Source organism: Festucalex cinctus, chromosome 10, assembly GCF_051991245.1.
Source record: "Festucalex cinctus isolate MCC-2025b chromosome 10, RoL_Fcin_1.0, whole genome shotgun sequence".
Taxonomy (NCBI): domain Eukaryota; kingdom Metazoa; phylum Chordata; class Actinopteri; order Syngnathiformes; family Syngnathidae; genus Festucalex; species Festucalex cinctus.
Window position 1 is genome coordinate 27971831 of NC_135420.1, and position 25002 is coordinate 27996832.

Below are 25002 nucleotides of genomic sequence, written 5' to 3' on the forward strand. Positions count from 1 at the left end.
AAAAAAAAAGAAATAAACATGAAAGCACACAAAGATGACTTGTATCTCCTTTTAAGCTATGTGGCTTATCCTGTTGAGAGTAACCGGGTAACTGGATGTCGCTGAATTTTGGGTGAAAAGCAGACTTCACGTCGAGACGTTCATCTTGTCTCGGCGCTGTCGCCGAGCGGGAACTGAACCGACGCGACTTGAGCAGCTAATATTCATGTTAATTCGATGATCACATTTCAGTTGCTTCATTTGAGCGGTTCAGAGATAAATGCTATCTAAGGTGCTCTGAACGTCACTCTTGTGAATAGTCACATCAAATGCTTTCTTTTAATAAAGCGATATAAATATCAGCCGTCTCTTTTTTTCTTCTTCTTTGTAGCAAAGGCTAATTTGAAATTGTGCCATATTGCTTTAGAGTGGATAAAAAAGGTATTTTTTTTTTGTGATATAAAAAATCTAGACCAAGATAAATTAATGAAGCTGATAACTTATTCCACCACGAATTTGACCTACCTGCACGACTCAATTAAAAGGGGGGGGGATCTGAATCTGGTTGATTGATTAAAATATCCATTTATCTACTTTCTGCACTGTTTAACGAAGCTTATCCCAACCGATGTCAGTCAAAAAGGCAGACAACAACATGGCTATGTCACCAATCAATTACAAGGCACATTTGTATTGAGATGAAATGTGGTGCTCATGACATAATTCCCCCATGGAACTAATGTTTTGTTTAGTGGTTGGAGGGGGAAGGATTTGGATTTAGAGTGACGTACATTAAGTTTTTTTTTTTTTTCCTGTTTTGATTGTTGAGGAATGTTCAGTAAAGTCTTTTGCGACACACCTCCTGCGTCTCCTTGGCTTCGGCACCACAGAAACCACTTTTTTTTTTTTTCACATTTTCACCAAATGGGAACTGAGCACACGTCTGCAAGTGAAGTCAGGTGAGTGTACCAGTATGCATTACATTATGGACACCTATTTTCGAGATGTTCGAGAACTAACTCATGATAATTAAAAAAATAAAATAAAAAAAAAACCCGAAGAAGATAAAAAGGTTAGTATTAGAACAATACAAGTCCAAACATTCCAAGTTCTGGCGAATTCCGCATAATGTGACTCTCTAATCTCAAGGCTGATTAATGAACAATGAATTAAACATTAAGGTCGTTGTCTGTAGGGCATATACGATATTCTGCTGGAAAGAAAAAAAAAACACCGTTGAGTTTTTAATGAAATTGAATGAAATGAAAGGCTGTCAGTGTTGCCTCGGCAACCAAACAAAAGCATTTGTAGTGTACACGATGAATGGCCTGTTGAGCCCATTGATCAAATTGTCTTTCATCTTGTTTTGGAAACGAGCTCTTCATGTGTATGATGGGGACAAAAATAACACATACAAAGCACTTACAAATCCAGTTGGGTGGGTCATGTCCTCCAAAGAGAAAGTAGGTATCCGGCTTGCTAGTGAGCTAGCTAGTCCATTAACTAGCTAGCTAACTATTTAGCTATCTGGACAGAAATTATTAGTTATAAAAATGCAGGCAAAGAGAGAATTAACAGGCCTCGTCTTCATATCAGAAATCAGATTAATGTTGATTACAAAGTCCGGCTAGTCCATTAGCTAGCTAGCTAACTATTTAGCTATCTGGACAGAAATTATTAGTTATAAAAATGCAGGCAAAGAGAGAATTAACAGGCCTCGTCTTCATATCAGAAATCAGATTAATGTTGATTACAAAGTCCGGCTAGTCCATTAGCTAGCTAGCTAACTATTTAGCTATCTTTTGGGGGATTAAACGGTTAAACCCATCTTAAAAAAAGAAAGGAAGTTGAGAAAGATGAGTGAGGATCTATTTAAAAAAAAAAAATCACAAGTTAAATTATTAGTTTTAAAACTACAAACAAAGAGAGAATTAACCATTCTCGTCTTAATATCAGAAATCAGATTATATTGATATATATACTGTATAAAACACCAAAAGCAAAATTATTGCACTGACTGGAAATTTATTTTTGAATTATTTGTGTTACACATAAAAAAAAGAATGATTTGTGCAGAGTAGGCACACACCAATATCGAGTCAAAGTCAACAAACTGGGTGCGCCGCGCGGGGGCACTTTAAATGTTTGCCTTTCGAATAGCAAAACCAATTGTCAAGGACAGTCCAAATATCTTTGTCAAAGCTCATTTGATTCTGCATGCACGGTGCAATTTGCCCAGGTTTTCATCACCCGCCATTAGCAATGATAAACGTCATGGCTGAAAAGAGAGAGGATATTGGAAACAAGGGTAGGTATCGTTCATGCATGTCGTACGCAATCAGACTGCTAGATTACCTCCATCCGGCTGCACTCAGCCTTTCGGCAAATAATGAGAATGGGCGAGGCCCAAAAAGTGAGAGAAGGCAGAAAGAGGTGAGAAGAATAACCCCAGCACCAAAAGTCAGCTCTCTGCTTGTATGGGTGAAAATAAAGATTGTACTGAGTCGTCAGGCATCTTTGTCGCTGGTCGTAACCTAATGCTTCAAAAACCGAATGCTTACCATCATATGGTTCATCTCTGCTATCTCCTTATTTGAAAACCCGACCGAAAAGTATTGGCGTTCAAGTAGTACGTTACGTGTATTTCTCGTAAGTTTCTGAGGTTGTTGTTTTTTTTTTTTTCCTCGCAAATCTGTTACTTGATGAACTTTTTAGAAAGTCGCAAATTTGTCACTTTCTGAACTTTTAAAATTACAATTTTTTTTCTTCTTCTTTAGAAAGTCGCAAATTTGCCACTTTCTGAACTTGCAAAATTACATGGTTTTTTTTTCTTGAAAATTTGCTAATTTATGAACTGTCGCAAATTAGCCACTTTCTAAACTCGCAAATTTTCAAGTTTTTTTTCTTGCAAATTTGCCACTTCAAAAAGTGGCAAATTTGCCACTTGGTGAACTTGCAAATTTACAACTTTTTTTTTCAAATTTGCCATTTCAGAAAGTGGCAAATTTGCCAAGAAAAAAATCTAAGTTGTACAAAAAGTTGTACAATGCGACCAAGTGGCAAATTTGCCACTTTCTGAACTTGCAAATTTACGTTGTTTTTTTTTTCTTGCAAATTTGCCACTTCAGAAACTCGCAAATTTGCCACTTTCTGAACTTGCAAAATTACATGTTTTTTTTTTCTTGAAAATTTTCTAATTTATGAACTGTCGCAAATTAGCCACTTTCTAAACTCGCAAATTTACAAGTTTTTTTTCTTGCAAATTTGCCACTTCAAAAAGTGGCAAATTTGCCACTTTGTGAACTTGCAAATTTACAAGTTTTTTTTTTCAAATTTGCCATTTCAGAAAGTGGCAAATTTGCCCAAAAAAAATGTTGTACAAAAAGTTGTACAATGCGACCAAGTGGCAAATTTGCCACTTTCTGAACTTGCAAATTTACGTTTTTTTTTTCCCTTGCAAATTTGCCACTTCAGAAACTCACAAATTTGCCACTTTTTGAACTTGCAAATTTACATGTTTTTTTTTTTTCTTGAAAATTTGCTACTTTATGAACTGTCGCAAATTTGCCACTTTCTAAACTCGCAAATTTACAAATTTTTTTCCTTTTTTCCAAATTTGCCACTTTACTTGCCACTTTCTAAATTCGCAAATTTAAGAGTTTTTTTCTTGCAAATTTGCCACTTTAGAAAGTGGCAAATTTGCCACTTTCTGAACTTGCAAATTTACGTTGTTTTTTTTCCTTGCAAATTTGCCACTTCAGAAACTCGCAAATTTGCCACTTTTTGAACTTGCAAATTTACATGTTTTTTTTTTTTCTTGAAAATTTGCTACTTTATGAACTCTCGCAAATTTGCCACTTTCTAAACTCGCAAATTTACAAATTTTTTTCCTTTTTTCCAAATTTGCCACTTTACTTGCCACTTTCTAAATTCGCAAATTTAAGTTTTTTTCTTGCAAATTTGCCACTTTAGAAAGTGGCAAATTTGCCACTTTCTGAACTTGCAAATTTACGTTGTTTTTTTTCCTTGCAAATTTGCCACTTCAGAAACTCGCAAATTTGCCACTTTTTGAACTTGCAAATTTACGTTTTTTTTTTTTTCTTGAAAATTTGCTACTTTATGAACTGTCGCAAATTTGCCACTTTCTAAACTCGCAAATTTACACATTTTTTCCTTTTTTCCAAATTTGCCACTTTACTTGCCACTTTCTAAATTCGCAAATGTACGAGTTTTTTTCTGAACTTGCAAATTTGCTACTTAAGAAAGAGAAGGATAAGGAGGAGGTCAGAGAAAGAAAAAAAAAAGACAAGGGGAGGGGGTGGGGGAGTGATGAATGAATGGGAAAGGAGCAGTGACTGATGTGTATTGAAAAGCCGTGCTGCTGTAAACGCAGAATAAAAAGGCTGGCGGTGGAAATGGATTGAGATGTCTGTCGTGATGGAGTGGAGGCGGCGATCAAACTTTAACAGCGGGGAGCTCGTGCACTGTTCTTCCGAAATCCGAGAGGAGAACATACACTTCAGGACCCAGACACATTTCTTGACCTTTCCGTAACAGCCCCAACGCTCGTAGCCTGACAAATTGCTCTCCTTTGCCGATGAATGATGAACCTTAATGGAAGTTTTTGAGGTGAAATAGAAAAGCATGTGACGCTTGGAAATGATACATTTCCTTCCTTTGCCGCCGGGAAATAAATGTTTCAAAGTCTTGTTGCGAGTATGATAATGGATGCTGCCTGACGAGTCAAAATGCAGACGAGGAGAAACGGGTCAGGAGTAACAAGGGCCTGAAAGTAATTCACCGTCGCGTTTCACGCCCTGCACAAGCGTCACACATTTAACGTGTCACGGGGGGGGGGAAGGAAAACGCATCAGCATTTTGTGCTCGGCTTGTAATCCACGTAGGGGGAGACCGGGGCTAGTTGTATCGTGGGTAAGTTGTCACATTGCAATTTTGCATTTTCCCTCTGGGAAATTTACATGTCCAGCAGCAGTGAGACCAGATAATAAAATAAAAAATAATTCAATCAATCAATTAATAAGGTTATTACACCAGAGATTGAATTAATAATAATAATAATAATAATAATAATAAAATGCAAAATAAAAATTCAATCAATCAATAAATAAGTTTATTACACCAGAGATTGAATTAATAATAATAATAATAAAATGAAAAATAAAAATTCAATAAATCAATAAATAACGTTATTACACCAGAGATTGAATTAACAATAATAATAATAAGAAAAATAAAATAAAAAAAATAAAAATTAAATCAATCAATAAATAAGTGTGCATTGACACAAAGTATGAAAATAACATGAATACAAAAAATATACCCAAGACTTTGGTCTTTCATATGGTATGAATTTTGTTTATATATGATGTATGGATTCCAAGAAAAACACAAAAGTATAAAAAGTGATGCAACTAACCCACCTATGTCACAAGAGGCGCCGATAGGTTGCAGTTTAATATTCACCTTCAAAAAAGTTGAACTTCTCAGTTAATTTGACTTGATTTATGATTTTAACAAATAGTTATTAACTGCACAACAAGGAATCATATTTAATCTTCATTAAATAATCAACCGTAAACAGGAAAATGGCCAATTAACGGACTGTTGTGACATCGGTCTTAAAAGTTTTGATTTATTGGTCAGGGAAGTGACGCGGTCTCGAAATGACGCAACGTCTGCGAAACTCAAATCAAACGGAATTTCATCACCATTTACACCTCCTGGAAGACTTATTCTCAAGAAGAACTTGGTGCTCCCAGGTGAGACGGAAAAGATTGTTTTCCCGCCACGACGCAGCGACTTGTGCCGACACTTTGTAATGTTTAACTCCATGCTGAGAGGAAATGTAGTAAGGCAAGAAAATGCAAAAAAAAAAAAAAGAAGTGTACAAGTAGGAAGCTCATCATCGTGCTCCCGTGAGAGCTACTCGGAAACGAGAAGTGGTGCTTAAAAACACTCACGCGGGCGAATGTTGGATGTTCCCAAATAGTCTGCGTGGGTCAATACGCTTGAAAAGGTTAAAAAAAAAAAAAAAAAAAGCAAGTCCCGGCAGTTACTGTTGTGAATCATTTTTGATGGTCATATTTCAGTATTGCCAAATAGTTGTTGTTGTTGTTGACTTACCAGTATGAGTAGACAAGACAGCTTTATTATTATTATTATTATTATTATTATTATTATTATTTTTATACCTTATAGCACATTTCATACACATGGTTTGCTTTACATTATTTAACTCATTTAATGGCAGCCATTTTCACTGGCGCAACCCCATTCGCATTCTGTTTTACTGGATTTTGACTGATATTTTGCAAGGCCCACAGAATATTGTGTTCTATTGCTATAAAAACATGGAGCCTACCAAAAGGAAGATTAGAGTCTCTTCTTTCTTTAGGAACAAAAACAACAACTATATTTATATTATACTTTTTTTTTCTTCTTCTTTAATGCTAGAGCATACAGAAGGCTTTGATGCAGCCTCTCAACTGCAGAGAATTGGTGAAAAAATGTAGTAATTAAATCCCTCTACCAGGTGGCAGTAGAGTATAAGAGATCAACCCAGGCCATGTTGGAAAAAAAAAAAGCTCAATTACTCACAAGTTTAGATTTGTGAAAATTGATGAAACTTAGCTATATTCTAATGCTAATTGCTGCAAAACGGAAGCAGATAGAAATATACTTTTTTTTTTCCTGATGAAAGAAGAGACTTTTAATCTTTCTTTTGATAGGTTCCATGTTTTTATTTCAGTAGAACACTTGGAAAATCAGTCAAAATCCAGGAAAACAGCCGGGATTGCTTCTGTGAAAATGAATGAATGAGTTAATAGACGTGCTGCTTTTCCCGTTCGTTAGTGTGGCAGTTTAAATATTGTTAAATCGTGATCTTGCCGTTATCGCTACATAAAAAAAAAAGAAACGTGAGGTGAATACGAGTATATCTACATGGAGGCCAGATGGCGTGATCATATTTTGAACAGGCTGGCTAATCTTAATAATCCTACTTTAATGAAGCCTCGCAAAAGACGCTTGGCTCGTTTCATTTTCGCCAATGTGGTCAATTGTTGCCGTTTTCATCTCCGCGATTTGTCTTCTTGGATTTATAGCGCCGTGCTGATTGAACGCATGCCAGCGTTTATGAATTTTGCGAGCGTCCATCTCTTGTTCTTATTGTCATGCAAAGTAACGGTTCCTTCACAAGGTCAGCTCTTCCCCGTGATGTACAACGTTAGCTACAGTTCGGCCATTGCCACTGCACAGCTAATAAAATCAACTGCATGGAAAGGATGGGGAGAGAAACTCGCAGCTGTTCACTATTTTTTTTAAATTTTTATTGTCGTGGTGTTCCAAAATGGAATCTATTTATTTCCCCGCCACAAAATTCGACACACATCACCCGAGGAACGCTGGCAGAGTTGACCGTCACTTTCCCTGCACTAAAAGCGCTTCTCCCCCGATCGGTTTCATTGAGAATGGGCGGCCAGCTCCGGGAAGAGTCCCGAAGGTTCCGGACTTCCGATGTTTCGGTTATCTTCCCCACGTTAGTCTTTGGGACACCTAAAACAAAAAAAAACGTATTTATACCTTTTTGGGAGCAAATGAGTTAATGACTGCGAGGCCAGCATACACAGCTCATGTTGTGGTGGTGGATGCAAACGTATACTGTTACTATACGTATGGAAGGATCAAAGAAACTGGTTGCCAGCCAATCGCAGGGCAATCTTAACAATAAATATATGTATTTCTAATAGAGGTTTTTTTTTTTTTTTTTCAAAAGAAGAGAAATGACAGTGAATTTAATGTTATTTTGCATTTGACATGTAAAATCAGAGTTTATGTTTACAAATGAAATTATACTTTAAAATAAAGGAAAAAACTGTCAAATAAAAAGTAACATTTTGTTATATTATATTTTTTTACAGTGTACAAGTTGAAAGGATGTATTTCCAGTTATATCACGTTGCTCAAATGATATAAGCCACAATTTTCCATGAGCCGCCTTCCTTAACTCATTTGCTCCCAATAACGTGTAAATATGTTTTTTTTTTAATGTTCTAAGTGTCCCAAAGACGTATTTATACGTTTTGTGTGTGTGTGTGTGTGTTTTTTTTTGTTTTTTTTGTTTTTTGAATGCTAGAGCATACAGAAGGCTTTGATGCAGCCTCTCAACTGTAAAGAACGGTTGCAGAAATGGTAGTTATTACACAAGCAGCCAGCAGGTGGCAGCAGAGCAAAGGAGATCAACCAGGGCCATGTAGAAAAAAAAGCTCAATTACTTACAATTTTAAATAGATTTGTGAAAACTGATGAAACTTAGCTCTCTTCTAATGCTAATTGCTGCAAAATGGAAACAGAAACATACTTTTTTTTTTTTCCCTGATGAAAGGAGAGACTTTAATCTTTCTTTTGATAGGTTCCATGCTTTTACAGCAATAGAACACAATATTCTGTGGGCCTTGCAAAATCAGTCAAAATCCAATAAAACAGCCGGGAGCGAACAGGATTGCGAAATGTGAAAATGGCGGCGAGTGAATTAGTTAATTACCTGATGATAAATATTGCACCGCAATATTTTGTCCCATTGTGTGTTTTTCTGTCTTTGTCAGCAGTTATGAACGCAAGCAATTGTTCCAATTAAGCGCCCTCGTCGTATCTCTGTTCTGTCTGAGATCAATATTGCTTCAAAATCATTATCTGACTGCGGGGCCAAAAGAAGCAATGGAATGCCACCACATGCAACGTATTACTGTCTGCCCCTGCATGTGTTATCTCTAAAAGATTATTGGACTTCTGATAAAAAAAAAGTTTATTGTGGCACAAGTTGTTGCTGTAGTTGGAAAAAAAAATTGTTCAGTTTGCTGTGGGGCCTCTGAAGGCAGCTGATAAAACTACACGTGCATGCAAGAAAACACAAGAAGAGAAACCGGGGAAGAGAGTCAGTTGGGTGCAAAAGATGGATGTGCCGACTTCCGCGGCCACACACGACAACATCGCAGATTGCTGACGCGCAAACAGCGCCAGAGTTGACTTATCTTACCTTGGCCTGTAGTGCCTTTCGGGGGGGGATTATTTGCGATAAAGGCGGCATCAGATACGCTCCACACTACATTAACCATCTTTTTTTAAATATTTTAAATGCAGATCCACACTTGGCACACTGAGTTAAATGAAAGAAGTTACGCCAAAAAAAAAAAAAAAAAAAAGCATAATTAGCAAATGAATACATGTATTATTCCTACATTAAAACGTGCTGTGGCTGTGTGGGGATAAAACACAAACGGAGCAACAGTGCCCTCTTGTGTATCAAATTGAAATCACCACACTTGCTTTGGACTCACTGACTGCTGAATAAAAGGAAGGGGGGGGGGGGGGGGGTGAGGTTGCTTGATGATGACAGCACACCAATTCGCATCGCGCCGAGCATCCGACAGTTCCCCTTTCTTCTTTCCCAAGAACAATGGAAGCAATTTTAAAAACATATTGACACACTTTGTAAGGTCAGGGGTCACCGATCTTTTTGAAGCCGAGAGCTGCTTATTGAGAAGCGATTGGCTGCCGGTGTTACTTCTGAAATAAGAAATTTGTTGACATTACCGTTACTAATGGTATTATTAGGCCCTGAACTATTTGATTGTCCAATATTAGCTCACAGTAAAAACAATAGTAAAAAAATAAAATAAAATAAAAATCAGCAAAACAAAAAAAGAAAAATGCTTATTTTTAGTTATGTGTCGATTTTAGTACACATTATCACACTGCAACATAAGACAACGATAATGGCATTCAAACATCCCTTACAAAATAGGCCTTTATTTATCTATCTATCTATCTATCTATCTATCTATCTATCTATCTATCTATCTATCTATCTATCTATCTATCTATCTATCTATCTATCTATCTATCTATCTATTTTTGCCGATTTTGCTGTGTTGGAAACAAAAACTAAAGGACAAAGTAGTAAAACTGTTTTGTTTTTTTAATTAATCGGCCAATTAATTGGTTTGTAATGGTAGAAGTCTACCTGTAATTTTGTGTTTCAGTGCTTCCAGTAGAAGGAGCTGTTGTTTCAGTAATTGTAATTGAAAGGTTAATATGGTGAGCAATTTTTTTTTTATGTGTTTTTGTTTTCCTAATATCTTTGTGTAATTGGTAGGACTCTATGGTTAATAATAATAATTAGTTTGCAAGTAAATTAAAAGGGTAAAATTTACTTTTGACTTTGAGAGCACGATTTCCTGTTTTTTTTTTGCTAGCATAGCAAAGCAATCAAGTCCGATGCAGCTCTCAGCAGCTCGACCTTGCAGGCCAAAGTGGTATGTAGGTATATGTTTTGTTTGTATAGCAGGTCACTGTGCTGCCTTTAACGATATTTTTCATCATACTCATGACAGAATCATGACTCATAATTGTGTGATTCATAAGTGAAAATCTAAGAATGGAAACTCACTCTTTCTTTGAAAGACACTTCACCATGAACCATACCTGTTTTTGTTTTGCAGCTGTTAGCATAAGAATATAGCCACATTTCATCATAATTCACCCTGGTTGATCTCTTTTACTCTGCTGCCACCTGCTGGCCGTTTTTGTAATAACTACGATTGCTTCAACCGTTCTCTGAAGTAGAGGGGCTGCATCAAAAATTCTGTATGACATAGCAATAAAAAAACAACAACAACAACAACGTATAAATACGTCTTTGGGATAGTTAAAACATTTAATATAGGACGTATTTATCCGTTTTTGGGAGCAAATGAGTTAAAAAAAAAAAAGTCATTCGCTGGCCGGCAGACTGCACAGACGAGTGGAAGTGTTTCAGCCTCTGCCCCGGGGCCATTTGCTTTGCCATCCCGTATCAAGATCTTCAAGGCTTACGAAATCTCCGGCAAGACACCTCGAGCCTCCGAAAACAAGCGCTTGCGTCCGCTTCTCCCGTCAAGAGAAACACATGCTGGCGAGCGGCCACCCTGAATTAAAAAGAAGGCCGAAACCCTCGCGGAGACATGCAAACGCTAACCTGACATGCCAACACCGAATCCAATTCGTGGCACCTGCGCCCACGTACACATCCCATTCGACAAAAAGCGACAATTGTTGTTGACGGCAGGAAGGAGGAACCGACTCGGCACATTGTCGTAACCTTCCCTTAAAACAAACGTCACCGTCAGCGGGGTCGGCCTTCTCAGTTGACAGCAAGCCACGTCCGATCTCGATCAAACGAGATGCTCAAAAAAAGCAAAGCTGGCAGAGTCTGCCTGTAAACAACAAACCAAACAGAATGCCCACTTGAAATGTCGTTTGAGTCATCGCGGCTAGCAGCTAAAGCGACTAACACTCGGTGGTCTTTCTTGTCAAACAGTCAGAGAAAATACAAATCCATTTTTTTTTTTTTTAGCTGCAAAAAGTCGGTCAATACCGGCTGCGGTTAAGAGTCGAGTCAATAACACGCAGACACGGCGCTAAATGTCATGGAACTGAACTCGGGCATAACGATTAGGCATGAAAATAAGACACTTAAAATGTAGTACGGCTTTATGGTGAATGTTCAATATTATTTTTTTGCACATTACATTTGACCGTTATAATTGCAATTAAGAAGAAAGAAAAAATATATACATTTTGTTGTTGTTTTTTGTAACCCGGAGCCTTCCGTTAACTGACCATACATTTTATTTATTTTTTATTATTATTATTTATTTTTATTGAGTAGGGAGAAAACTGCATGGAGTACCCGGAGGAAAGCCACGCAGGCACGGCGAGAACATGCAAACTCCACACAGGAAGGCCGGAACCTGGATTTAAACCCACAAACTCTGAACTGTCAGGAGGATACACTGGGGGGAAAAAAAAAAAAAAAAAGTCTGTTCAACTAGTTTTACATCTTTTTCGTTTTGTTTTTATTTGTATGTAAATCCAACCATTTTTTTTCAGTGTTAATTAATTTCAAGATATTACTCAAGCAAGCAAAGAATGCGTACAAAAAAGAAAAAATGCGATCAATTGAGAGTATAACGAAATAATGTGTGATTAATAAAAAAAAAAAACATGTAATTCACTCTTTTTTTTTTTTATCCAGTAGCAAATCTCGTCACCCTAACACCAAATGAGAAGTAACAACAGAAATATATAAAAACACTCAGACATTCCACTTCAGTATTTTACATCGTCATAAATCTAATATTAATCTAATACTGTTAAAGAAAAATTCAAATTACAACCCCATTCCTCGACACAGGCTTCCCATTTGAGTCGTGACGTCACTCGCTACGTCCCAGGAAGACGTTCAGTTACTACTTCCGGTGCCATGCAAGGTAGGCTTCAACTTCAAGTCAACTAAACCAAAGGATGTAAACAAACAATGTGACAACATTCATTGTCGTACACTAACTGCATGTTTCATCCGGTTCAGTTGTTGGATAATTTGTAGCCATTTGTTGTTGTTCTTTTGTCGATGTTTTCTCGAGCTGAATGTTTTTCTCGAGCGGCAAGGAACAGCTGTCAAAGGTCATTATTTGCCAAATGATTTGCTATCAAATCTAAGGCGACAGATCATTTCATAACTTAATATTCATCCCGTGTAGATAAATTTATTTAATGAAACAGCGCCGATCATATTCGATTACGTATGAGTCGGACATCAGAGACATTTGGCACCCCTGTAAGCTCCATCGTGAGGTGCTGCTTGATCAGGTTTGAAGGTGTCGAGCACGTCACCCGCTTCTTTGCTTTCCTAATCCTGGATTAAGCACATGCATCACGCCTGTGCAAAGCAGTTGCTCACGACATGGAAACGAGTGTAACAACGCAGTGAGCTACATTACCACAAATAATGGATCCGTGCAAGTTAGGACCTGCAATTCTGTGCTTGTATTCCATGCTAACTTTCACCAAATGTTGTGATAAAGCGACATTTTCAAGGTTATAAGAAGCACTTTCTATATGTTAGCAATAGAAGTCACTGTGGTGGACTGTTTTTGTTTCATGTAGCTTACATTTTGTCTGGTTTCAGAATGGGAAATTTTGCATCCTCCACAACAGCTGGATCAACCAGTACAGCTTGTGTCAAGTTTGTGCATGTAAGTAGAACTCCGATTCCTTCCGACATTTAATATTTATCTATGTAGCTTTAGTTAGTCGTGCACCCATGTGCTTCTGTAAAATAATGTACCTCCTCTCCCAAGAATTTGTTGCAATTACAATTGTTTTGATGCGTTTATTTCATTTTGTTTACATTCGATAAACACACAAAAAAGCCACATCTGATCATACTATACAGAACTCCGTCTGTGATACAAAATCATTGGCAACATCAACTCAATCTTTCTTTCTGTCTTTCTTTTCATACCGCCATGAAAATGCAAAAGGCACCGAAACATATTTGTTCACTGATACAGCCCATATTCATTTTTTTTTTTTAAACCTTGCAGGAGTTGGTGTCACAGAACTGCGTCGTGATATTTTCCAAGACCACGTGTCCGTACTGCAAAATGGCCAAAAACGTGTTCAATGAAATTGGTGCCACGTACAAAGTCGTTGAACTCGACGAGCACAATGACGGGAGGAGGCTACAAGAGGCCTTAGCTCAGATGACTGGCGCCAAAACGGTAAGAACAACCTCGTTATGCTTCTGGGGATTGATTTTTTTTTTTTTTATCGCTTACAAAAAATTAAAAAAAATTAAAATGTAATACTGAATGGCAGAAAAAAAAAAACGTGTTTGTGAGCTCCTACTTTTTTGCTATTAAGGCAAAAAAAAAAAAAAAAAACAAATCTGAACACCATATTGCTTATGTCACTTTAAAATGTAAATAGAAGCATATAAGCAATAAATCAGAACTGGCCACATAGAAATAAACAAATAAATATATTATAAATCCAGCTTTAAAGTGCACATGTGCAATACTAAGAAAACGTGTTTGACCGTTCAGGTGCCAAGAGTCTTCATCAACGGAAACTGTATCGGCGGTGGCTCAGATACCAAACAGCTCCACCAGCAGGGCAAGTTAGTGCCCCTGATCAATCAATGTGCTCCCTGCAACTCGGAAGGCTCGGGGAGCGGACAGTTTGAATCTGCAAAATGACTAACCGTTCCTTCGACTTCTTTTTCACTTGTCTATTATTTATACATGTTTGCTCAATCTTGCACTTGAAAGCTGCATGTTGTTTGAAGACTGTTGTTGTTGTTATCAAAAGTGCACTGAAGAATTTGTCATGCGTCACATTTGCAGCCAAAAAGTTTGCGATATTATTTAACTACGCTTTCAACATTTTCTTTTTAAGCATCCTGCATCATCACGGTCTTTGGTTTTAGTAGTTATTGAAAACTTAAGAGGTGTTATTGTTTTATTTCCATGCAAATCGCTTCAGGCCAGGGGATGATCTCTGACGTATGATAAATGATCTCGTATATTTTATGGGGCTCAATAATGCAAATAAACTGTAATTGAAAATGAAGTGCTTGTGCGGCGTTATAGTTTTCTCTTGACTGGCTTTCCGTGTGTGTGTAGCACATAATTGCAAATAATTGCTGTCATTGGGGGAATTGTTATTTTCCTGACATATTTGATAGCTGCAACATATGTTTTAATTGTTTAATAAAACATTTGCTTCTGGTCCCTGGGATTAAACCTGAAAAAGATTCATCCTAAAAACTACAATATAATATAATAATACAATTATACGTGGTGATTAAAAAAGAATGACCCTATTTCATAATCAAATATTCTATGAAGGAAAAATAGCACAAAAAAAAAAAGACTTATAATAAAAGTATTCTACTAGCAGTCAAGTTTTATTTCACGTTACAAGGGCTCAATATGGCCTCCCCTTGCAGCAAAAACAACATTAATACTATATGAGAATTCTTCCCAAACACGTTGAAGCACATCAATTGAAATGATCACTGTTGTTTTTCGTTATTAAATTAAACTGGGAAATCTGATCTTTCAAACACCCACTCCCTCATTCTGATTCATACATCTACTTACAAAATATTTGATCATGAAATAGGGTCATTCTTTTGAATCAAAATGGATGAATGTTTTTTTTTTAATAATAATTAGAATTGTCACGTGTGGGCCCCATTTGTTTATATGTTTGCATATTTAGCTTATAAAGTAAGTGTTCTGATTAGTGTTGTTCCGATACTGGTATTGGCAGAGGTGCCGATACTGCATTAAAACAGTAATATTGGTATCGGTGAGTACACACAAGTAACATGCCGATGCCTTAATTCCAATGCTAATATAGGACTTTGGATGCAGCATCTTGTGTCTTGCTGGTGCACGACATTCACTGGTATGTGACATGCATGTTCACTGCATGCTAATCAATCTAAGATATCCTATAGGCCCTTGAATGCTCTGAACCAATGGCAGGACAGCTTTTTCATGTTGAGGAAAAATAAAAAACCTTAATTATCGGTATGGTATCGGCCGATACTGCAAAGCTGGGTATCGGTAGCCCAAAAAACGGTATCGGAACAACACTAGTTTTGATAACGCCATTACTTCCGTTGTAGCAATACTTTTGTGAATTTGGTAGCAATAAATGTACTTAGTGAGGAAAAATGATGACACAAATGCATTTATCTATGCTACAGTATTTGTGATCAAGATGGTTTTGTGATATTTGTTCATAAACATGTAGGGGAGCTACCCAATACGAATACAGTAATGTACGGAAATCGGCAGCACCGCCAGTTTGTGTACGCCGTGTCACAAAACAAGCGCACCCTCTTCCTTTCCCCACATTGCACGGTTTGCATCTCCCGACTAGTGTAGCCGCAGCCAGCAGTCACATTAGCTGGACTGGAAGAAGAAGAAGAAGAAGAAGAAGAAGAAGAAGCTAGCTTCGCAATCCAGTAAATGTGTCCCGTATCTTGACCGAATAACATTGTTCAAAATGGCCGGAAGTGCGGGCGAGTGGTGTCTGATGGAGAGCGACCCTGGCGTATTTACGGAGCTGATAAAAGGTTTCGGTAAGGGCCCCTTTTGCACAATTCAGTAGTGGTGTTGATTTTTTTTCTTTCTTGTGGCTAATGTTGTGTAGCCTGCTGCACTCGAAGCTAACTCGCAAAATGAGACGTGCAGTTGTGCAAAACCACTGCGTAAAATGAAACAACCCTGACCGGAAAGCAATGCAGAGACTCTTGTTAGCTTATGTTGCACGTTTTGCTGTAATGTTTGGAAGGTTATCATAAAACTGCTCTGACTCGATAATAAACAAACGAGCTAATTGGTTAGCATTACTCAGCGTTCAAAACGACGGCGCGTGAAAAAGCAGCCCGGTGCTTTTCAACCACTCGAGTTATTACCAATTCATTCAAACACCTTTCACCATTTTGTCAATACTGTGGTGCAAAGAGGAGTTAATTGAATTGCCCACGCTTCTGTGCCATTTTAGGCTGCAAAGGTGCCCAGGTTGAAGAGATTTGGAGCATGGATCCAGAGAACTTCGACAACTTGAAGTATGTTAAAATCCTGGCGCACGCAATGGACTTGACTCAAGACGAAATGCATTTTCTTTTTTTTTTTCTTTTTTTTTTTTTTTAATCTGCAAGTTCTCTTCCAGGCCTGTCCATGGACTGATCTTCCTGTTCAAGTGGCAAGCGGGTGAGGAGCCAGCAGGATCCATCGTACAGGATTCAAGACTCGATCACATCTTCTTTGCCAAACAGGTGCGCTTTTTGCACAACTGTGTGCAGTAAGTTAGCCATAGAATTTTTGTTGAATGTTAATTAAAAAGGGTGTGAAAACTCTCCAGCATGACTGAGTTAATTAAAAACAAAAAAAAATAAATCTGAAGAGTGGGCCAAAATTCCTCCACAGCAATTAGAAGTGTTGATTACCAGCTAGAAGTGGCGAAACCAGTTAGTAGATTGACGCGACATGTTGTACAACTTTTATAGTACTTGTATGCAGTATCCAAATGTAAGAATGCATAGTGGAATATAATTTGATGTAATCTCCATCCATCCATTTTAAGTAGGAAAGTAAAAGTTTGAATACAACTGTTTACATTACAGGTTGAAATTGATGAACAGAATATGAACACAAAACACGCACTTGTGTACACGAGCAGCATTACACGTTTTCTTTTATTGTAATCTATTAATTTACTGTACTATTAATAATGAAATATGTCAAAAGATACAAGTACTAGATAAGTTTTTAACTTCTTCCTACTCCCTTTGAACACGTAAACTATCACGAATAATTGCTATAAGTTCTTCTTTTATTTATTTTTTATCTGCTACTTGTTTGTTTATATGTTCAATAAACAAACAAAACAAATACTTTGAACATGAATTTCTATGTTTAGATTAGCTACAATTATTTCATTTACAGTTATTTTTGTCACAAAATTGCCATTGCAAATTGGAAGAGTATTTTCATCAAATATCTATAATTCAACCCTGTTTTAATTAGGGATGAAACGATATCGCGATATTCAAACTGCTGCAATATCGTCGTCATGTCACGATGTTAAAAGCAGCTTTTTTTTTCTATTTTATATATTCTATTTTATATTTTTTAAGTCATTGATTTCTAATTGTGCAGTTCTAGCACCCTCTGGTGGCTATTTTTTGTGCAGTTTAATTTTCATACGGCATGTTTTGGCCCTTTTTTTTTTTTTTTTTTTTTTTTTTTTAAATCACCAACCTCCCACAGTATCCTGATAATTATCCTATTGTGACCTTCATATTGTGATATCGTATTGTTTGGATATTGTTACATCCCTACTTTTAACGTTGACAATTTGTTATCAGTTAATGATTCGGAGACGGACAATTCTGGTCCGACTTGTTGCAAAATTTGATGAACTTGTGTTTGATTTCAGGTGATTAACAACGCGTGTGCCACCCAGGCCATCGTCAGCGTTCTGCTCAACTGCTCCCATCCCGACATGCTGCTCGGCGACACGCTCACCGAGTTCAGGGAGTTCTCGCAGAGTTTTGATGCCGCGGTACGTTCATTCTTAGTTACTATTAACGTTCGATTTTGGTTCATTTTTTATTTATTTTTTTTTCCGAATTTTTCAGATGAAAGGTTTGGCTCTGAGCAACTCCGAAGTTATCAGACAAGTTCACAACGGCTTTGCCAGGTAACTTCGTGCTTGCGTTTCATCCGGGACCGTTGATTGACACGACACACACAAAAAAAAAAAAATCATTTGCTTCACTTTCTTATTTGTAACGCCGTTCTGATTTTCGCAGGCAGCAAATGTTTGAGTTTGACGCCAAGTCGTCCGCCAAGGACGAGGACGCCTTTCACTTTGTGAGTTACGTTCCTGTCAACGGTCGACTTTACGAGCTGGACGGACTTCGAGAAGGACCAATTGACCTCGGTAAGCACGCAAGGAGGTGGACATAAACGTGTCATCGCCAGGTTATGGCATTATGAGGAAAAAAAAAAAATGCAGCCTTGCAAAATTATTTTAACTAATGAAAACTAACGAAAAAACTAAAAATCAAAATACATTTTTGTGAACAAAATAAAAATGTACATGTTTTTTAAAAAAAATGAAAACTGAAACGACATTTTATATTTACAGAAATAACTATAGGGAAAATGTCCTTTTTTTAATTTTTGGTAATTAATTTAATGCATTAGCCTTTGGGGATGATTTTAAATGTGATTTTAAGTATTTAATTTTACCATATTGTTTTTTTTTTTTTTTTAATATTGAGCACAATTAATACAAATTTTTTAAAACTAAAACTAATACTGAAACTAACTAAAACTAACGAATAAACTAAAAGTAAAATTCAAAAAAACTATTTCTTTAACAAAATAAAATAAAAACGAAAATGCTTTTTTAAAAAAAAAAAAAAAGAAAACTAACAAAACTAGCAAAAATGTCCTTCGTTTTAGTCTTTGGTAATTAATTTAATGCATGAACCTTTGGGGATGATTATAAATGTGATTTTAAGTATTTATTTTTCATATTGTTTTTTCTTTTTAATATTGCGTATAAGTAATTAAGTAGTGAAGTTTTTTTTTAAACTAATACTGAAACTCTCTGAAACTAAACGAAAACTGATCATTTATTCAATAACTCAAACTAATAAAAACAGAGGTGGGGGAAGATGCCGGTCCGACCTGGCAGACCCAAACGTATTGTGAGGGTTTGCTGGGAACGTCTGGCGGAATCCCCTGTCAGAAAGAGTTTCAATGCCCACCTCCGGCAGAGCTTCTCCCTTGTCTCGGGGGAGGCGGGGGACATTGAGTCCGAATGGGCCATGTTCCGCGCCTCCATTGTTGAGGCGGCCGATCGGAGCTGTGGTCGGTGCCTGTCGCGACGGTTCGAGGATTGCCGTCAAGCTGAAGAAGGAGTCCTTTCGGGCCTTTTTGGCCTGTCGGACTCCGGAGGCAGCTGACAGGTACCGGATGGCCAAGCGGAACGCGGCTTCGGCGGTTGCTGAGGCAAAAACTCGGGCATGGGAGGAGTTGGGTGAGGCCATGGAAAACGACTTCCGGACGGCTTCGAGGAAATTCTGGTCCACCATACGGCGTCTCAGGAGAGGAAAGCAGTGCACCATTAACACTGTGTATAGTGGCGATGGGGTGCTGCTGACCTCGACTCGGGACGTCGTGAAGCGGTGGGGGGAATACTTCGAAGACCTCCTCAATTCCAGGAAGCAGAGTCTGGGGACTCTGGGGTGGGCTCTCCTATCTCTGGGGTCGAAGTCACTGCAGTGATGCGGACTCTGCATCGGTCCGTCGTGGTAAAGAAAGAGCTGAGCCAAAAGGCGAAGCTCTCGATTTACCGGTCGATCTACGTTCCGACCCTCACCTATGGTCATGACTCGCTGTGGGTCATGACCGAAAGAACGAGATCCCGGATACAAGCGGCCGAAATGAGTTTCCTCGGCAGGGTGTCCGGGCTCTCCCTTCGAGATAGGGTGAGAAGCTCGCTCATCCGGGAGGGACTCAGAGTCGAGCCGCTGCTCCTCCGCGTTGAGAGGAGCCAGCTGAGGTGGCTCGGGCATCTGGTTCGGATGCCTCCCGGACGCCTCCCTGGGGAAGTTTTCCGGGCATGTCCCACCGGCGGGAGGCCCGGGAATGACCCAGGACACGCTGGAGAGACTATGTCTCTCGGCTGGCCTGGGAACGCCTTGGGATCCCGCCGGAGGAGCTGGTTGAAGTGGCTGGGGAGAGGGAAGTCTGGGTTTCCCTCCTAAAGCTGCTGCCCCCGCGACCCGACCCCGGATAAGCGGAAGAAGATGGATGGATGGATGGATGGATAAAAACAGACAGAACCAACCTTGAACACTAATTTAAAACTAATTCCAAAACTAATTTGTTTTTGTACGTTTTGCGTGGCAGATTCTTTTGCAATAACTCAAAAGTATACAATGACACCAAAGTAACGCAAGACGTATTTTTTTTTTTTGTTTTGTTTGTTTTTTTCACCAGGTGCCTGCAACCAGGATGACTGGATCAGTGCTGTCCGGCCCGTCATTGAAAAAAGAATACAAAAGTGAATATCGCCGCAAAACGCACACAATCATCTTTATTAATATTTGTTTGATATTTAACGTCTCATTCACTGGAAGCCATTTCATTTATTTATTTATTTATTTATTTATTTATTTATTTTTATTTATCTGTTTGTTTGTTTGTTTATTTATTTATTTGTTTATTTATTTATTTTTAGTCCAAGTAACTTAATAATTAATAAGAATTAAATGGACGTCTCATTCACTGTTTTGTAGTTCATGATCACTGAGTGAATGAATGTCTTGCGTTTTTTGTTTTAATGCGACACTTCTGTTCAGGTACAGCGAAGGAGAGATCCGCTTCAATCTCATGGCCATCGTGTCGGACCGGAAGATGATCTACGAGAGGAAGATTGCGGAGCTTCAGACTCAGCTTACCGAGGTGAGAAAAAAAAAAAAAAAAAGGTGGACATGCTGAACCGTTTTTTGTGCTTGTATTATACAGTACTACGATGTGGGTATTAAATTTGTTTTAGGTTGCATTAAAATAAAACCAAAAAACTTGGTGATGCCTGCAGAAAGCCCGCGTGTGTTTAGTCGTTGACGCAATTTGCAGCACTGCTGCTTCATCCTGAATGGTTTTCTTTCTTCCGTGACAAATGTCATCTTGCGCAGTCATTCTGACAAGTTGTGCACGCTGATAGCATGAAGCACCAAAGGTCAGCAGAAAGGTCTTTTCTTTTTTTTTTCTTTCTTTTTTTCCCCCCCTCCCCACCTGTTTTATTTATTTGGTTAGCAGAAAGGTTTTTTTATTTTATTTATTTGGTCAGCAGAAAGTTCCCCCACCCCCTATTTGTATTTATTTTTTTATTTCTCTATTGATTGATTTATTAATGCTTATGTTCTTTGCATGTGTTCAAGTTCAATGAAAGTGGAGTGACCAATTAAAGATGAAAATGGCCGAATCTTTATTCAGTTGTGAGAATAAGTTTTTTTTTTTTTGTGTAAGAGAACAACAAATGATGGAATTAATATCAAAATAAATCGACTTCAACTCATCCCCAAAGGCTCATGCATTCAATTGATTACCCAAGACGAAAACAAAGGACATTTTTGCTATAATTATAGTTTTATCTAGTTTTGTAAACATAAAATGTAGTTTCAGTTTGGTGTTTTAAAAAGCATTTTCGTTTTTATTTTATTCCGTGAACGAAATTGTTGTTTTTGAATTTTTGTTAGTTTTAGTTAACCTTGGGGCACCGAGTTGAATGAACCGCAGCCCCTTTTTTTTAATTTTTTTTATTTGGACGCGCATGACCTTGTTGCGACGCTAACCTTGAAATTTCCCAGGACGAGCCGATGGACACGGACCAGAGCAGCACGTTTCTGAGCTCCATTCAGTCCGAGATCGCCAAGTACCACCTCCTCATCGAGGAAGAAAATCAGAAACTGAAACGATATAAGGTTGGCGACTCCTCGGCCATGTTTTTTTTTGTTTTTGTCACATTTGATTTTTAGCACACGCGTGCATCACAGATTGTTGAAGTCGTCGTTTTTTTATCTGCTGAGTCTTATTTTTAGTCGCACCTTTTTCCTTTTGTTTGTCTTCTTTTGTATTGTTGCAGGTTGAAAACATTCGACGGAAGCATAATTACCTTCCATTTATTATGGAGTTATTGAAAACGTTGGCCGAGCACCAGCAGTTAATACCTTTGGTGGAGAAGGTGACTTGCATTTTGTTTTGTTTTTTATCGCATTTGTGAATACCGTATTTTTCGGATTATAAATCGCAGTTTTTTTTGTTTTTTTTCATAGTTTGGCTGGGGGTGCGACTTATACTCTGGTGTGACTTATGTGTGAAATTATTAACGCATTATTATATATTTTATTATATTTCAAGTTATTTTATTTATTTATTTAGATTTTATTTTTATTTTATTTTTATTTATTTATTTTATTTATATATTTTATTTATACTCTGTGTGAAATTATTAACACTATTATATATTACATTATATTTCACGTTATTTTATTTATTTTTATTTTATTTTTATTTATTTTATTTATATATTTTATTTATACTCTGGTGTGACTCATGTGTGAAATTATTATATATTTCACGTTATTTTATTTTAGATTTTATTTTTATTTTATTTATTTATTTATTTTATTTATATATTTTATTTATACTCTGGTGTGACTTATGCGTGAAATTATTAACACATTTTTATATATTATATTTCACATGTTATTTTATTTTTATTGTATTTTTTTATTTTTATTTTATTTATTTGTTTATTTTATTTATACTCTGGTGTGACTTACGTGTGAAATTATTAACATTATTATATATTATATTTCACATGTTATTTTATTTTTATTTTATTTTTTTATTTTTATTTTATTTTTTTATTTATTTTATTTATACTCTGGTGTGACTTACGGGTGAAATTATTAACATTATTATATATTATATATCACATGTTATTTTCACACTAAACCGCAAGAGGGCGCTCTAGGCCTGTGTTGATAATTTCAACATTGCCGGTAATTTATAAAAACAACTGAGAAGGGCTGAACAAAAATGGCAGCAAAAAAAAAATTATATTCTGCAGATTACAAGCTGCAAATGAAGTGAATTATTTTTAAATTGCCTTTCAAGATGACGTGCATGTTTTTGGTGTTGGATTTTAGCAAATAAATTTCCCCCCAAAATGCGACTTGCGACTTATAGTCCGGAAAATGCGGTAGAAACTTTGCTTGGAAATATTTTTATAGCCACGTTTTGTGTTTTGTTAACAAAACAAAATCTCTTTCACCAGGCAAAGGAAAAACAGAGTGCCAAAAAAGCCCAGGAGGCCAAGTAAACATCATCATCATCATCATCATCATCATCATCATCATCATCATCATCAACCACATTCGAGAAGCGCCACACACAAGCAAGCAGGCCTGTCGTCCTGATTTTTTTTTTGTTTTTTGATCGTGTGCATCTGCCATATTGTCACGTCCGTGGCCGCGGGTGCCCTGCGGCACACGTCCTTCCTGTTTGTTTGTTTGTGTGCATCCAGAACGAAGGAAAAAACCCCAAAACAAAACATTGCCGCTGTAGCAGAGAGACTCTCCGTGTGTGTGTGTGTGTGTGTGTGTTCATCAGATTCTGTGCATGGTTGAAGGAAACATGCTCAAATTGTCTTATTTTCATAATAAAAAATGTCAAGACGTTTGTAAACTGGTCTCAAATACGTATTGATTGATTGATTCCAATATTTGCAACTCATCTGAGAAGTTCATATTAGATCGTCGCGTGTAAATGGTACGTGACGACCTCCTACTGGTAAATGAGAGGAATTACAATGAACGGAAACATCACGTTCGGAGTTCCTCCATATTATCCAACTTGTACTACAATTCACTTATCTGCTATGTGGTATACAAAAATACCCGAAACGGAATTAGAGATGTCTGTAGTGGCAAAAAAAGAATTTGTTTCGATTCAAACAAGGCCTTGATGAACAATTTAATCAACTTGAATTTTCATTCAACGCATCCAGAATGCAACTGTGACTAGTCGAACTTGCAGACAATATCTACAATTTCTTAATGAGTATTTGAAATGTTTCAAGCTGTAATTGACGCTTGTTTAAGTGAGTTTGTTTTGTTTGTTTGTTTTAAACCTGCCAAACATTCTTGAATAAGCGGTGGTATGTAAACCGCTTGTGCTATATGCAGAAGTTCATTTTATATGAAAAGAGTACAGATAATATCTTAAATTTAGGTGAACTAAAGATACTGTCAGCAACTTACAATCGAATTGTTAGATTGCAAAGTTGTCTTAAAGGTATCAACAATTCCGTAAATCCCATATTAGAAATTTGCACATGAATTGTCGATATTTGCATTGGCAAACCCTATACACATAAATAGGAGGTGACGTATGTCAAAATAATGTTGCAGCTAATTGTGGATCGAAAAAAAAATGTAGTTATGGAAAACTCAAATATTCATTTCACAAAATTGGACCGAACCACTAACGTCATTTTTGCCCAACTTTGAGCTGATTCGCATAAAAACAAGCCCAATTTTGGTTTGGGGGGGGGGGTTGTTTAGTACAAAAACCAACCCAAAAAGTTGCGTCAAAGTTAGTGGGTTGGTCTATTTTTATTTTTATTTTTAGCCATCATTTTTTAAGGGTTGTATAAATGAAATTAATACATCATGCGACACTTTCAAGCCGCATGTTTACAGCAGAAAGCTACGATGGCAGAAGTGCAAGAGTCCCCTGGTACCGATATTCCTCACCGATTTATACGATCCAATGTAGTGCTGCTCGTTTATGAAGAAAATATTAACACATTCACCGCCAGCCCCAAAATGTATCATTTGACGTCTTTTTCCGTCAATGGCAGTGAATGAGTTAATCATGATTATTTTTGGTCATAATTAAAATCACGATTAGATGATCATTTATTTTTTCGGGGTACAAATGAAGAAAAAGCTTCAACGTCAAAAAAATATTCAGACAAATGAAATGATTTGAAACCGTAATTATGCAAGTTGTT

At 37.2% G+C, this 25002-nt stretch overlaps 2 protein-coding genes across 5 annotated transcripts; both read left to right on the forward strand.

Annotated features, from left to right (window-relative positions):
• The first annotated feature begins 41 nt into the window (after positions 1–41).
• glrx2 (glutaredoxin 2) lies at positions 42–14451 on the forward strand. 4 transcript variants are annotated; one of them, XM_077534632.1, is made up of 5 exons: positions 42–938; positions 12233–12308; positions 13007–13073; positions 13425–13601; positions 13926–14451. In XM_077534632.1, the coding sequence occupies exons 3-5, from the start codon at positions 13008–13010 to the stop codon at positions 14076–14078; spliced, it is 396 nt and encodes a 131-aa protein (XP_077390758.1). In that variant the 5' UTR covers positions 42–938; positions 12233–12308; position 13007; the 3' UTR covers positions 14079–14451. The 4 variants fall into 4 exon arrangements, with proteins under 4 accessions (XP_077390758.1, XP_077390755.1, XP_077390757.1 ...); XM_077534629.1 differs by lacking the exon at positions 12233–12308; XM_077534631.1 differs by lacking the exons at positions 42–938; positions 12233–12308 and adding an exon at positions 12319–12501.
• A 297-nt stretch (positions 14452–14748) lies between these two features.
• On the forward strand, positions 14749–23672 carry uchl5 (ubiquitin carboxyl-terminal hydrolase L5). Its single transcript, XM_077534628.1, has 11 exons — positions 14749–15976; positions 16402–16465; positions 16570–16675; positions 17839–17964; positions 18041–18102; positions 18215–18345; positions 20418–20481; positions 20780–20882; positions 21791–21904; positions 22066–22164; positions 23263–23672. The coding sequence occupies exons 1-11, from the start codon at positions 15901–15903 to the stop codon at positions 23305–23307; spliced, it is 990 nt and encodes a 329-aa protein (XP_077390754.1). The 5' UTR covers positions 14749–15900; the 3' UTR covers positions 23308–23672.
• Positions 23673–25002: the final 1330 nt, after the last annotated feature.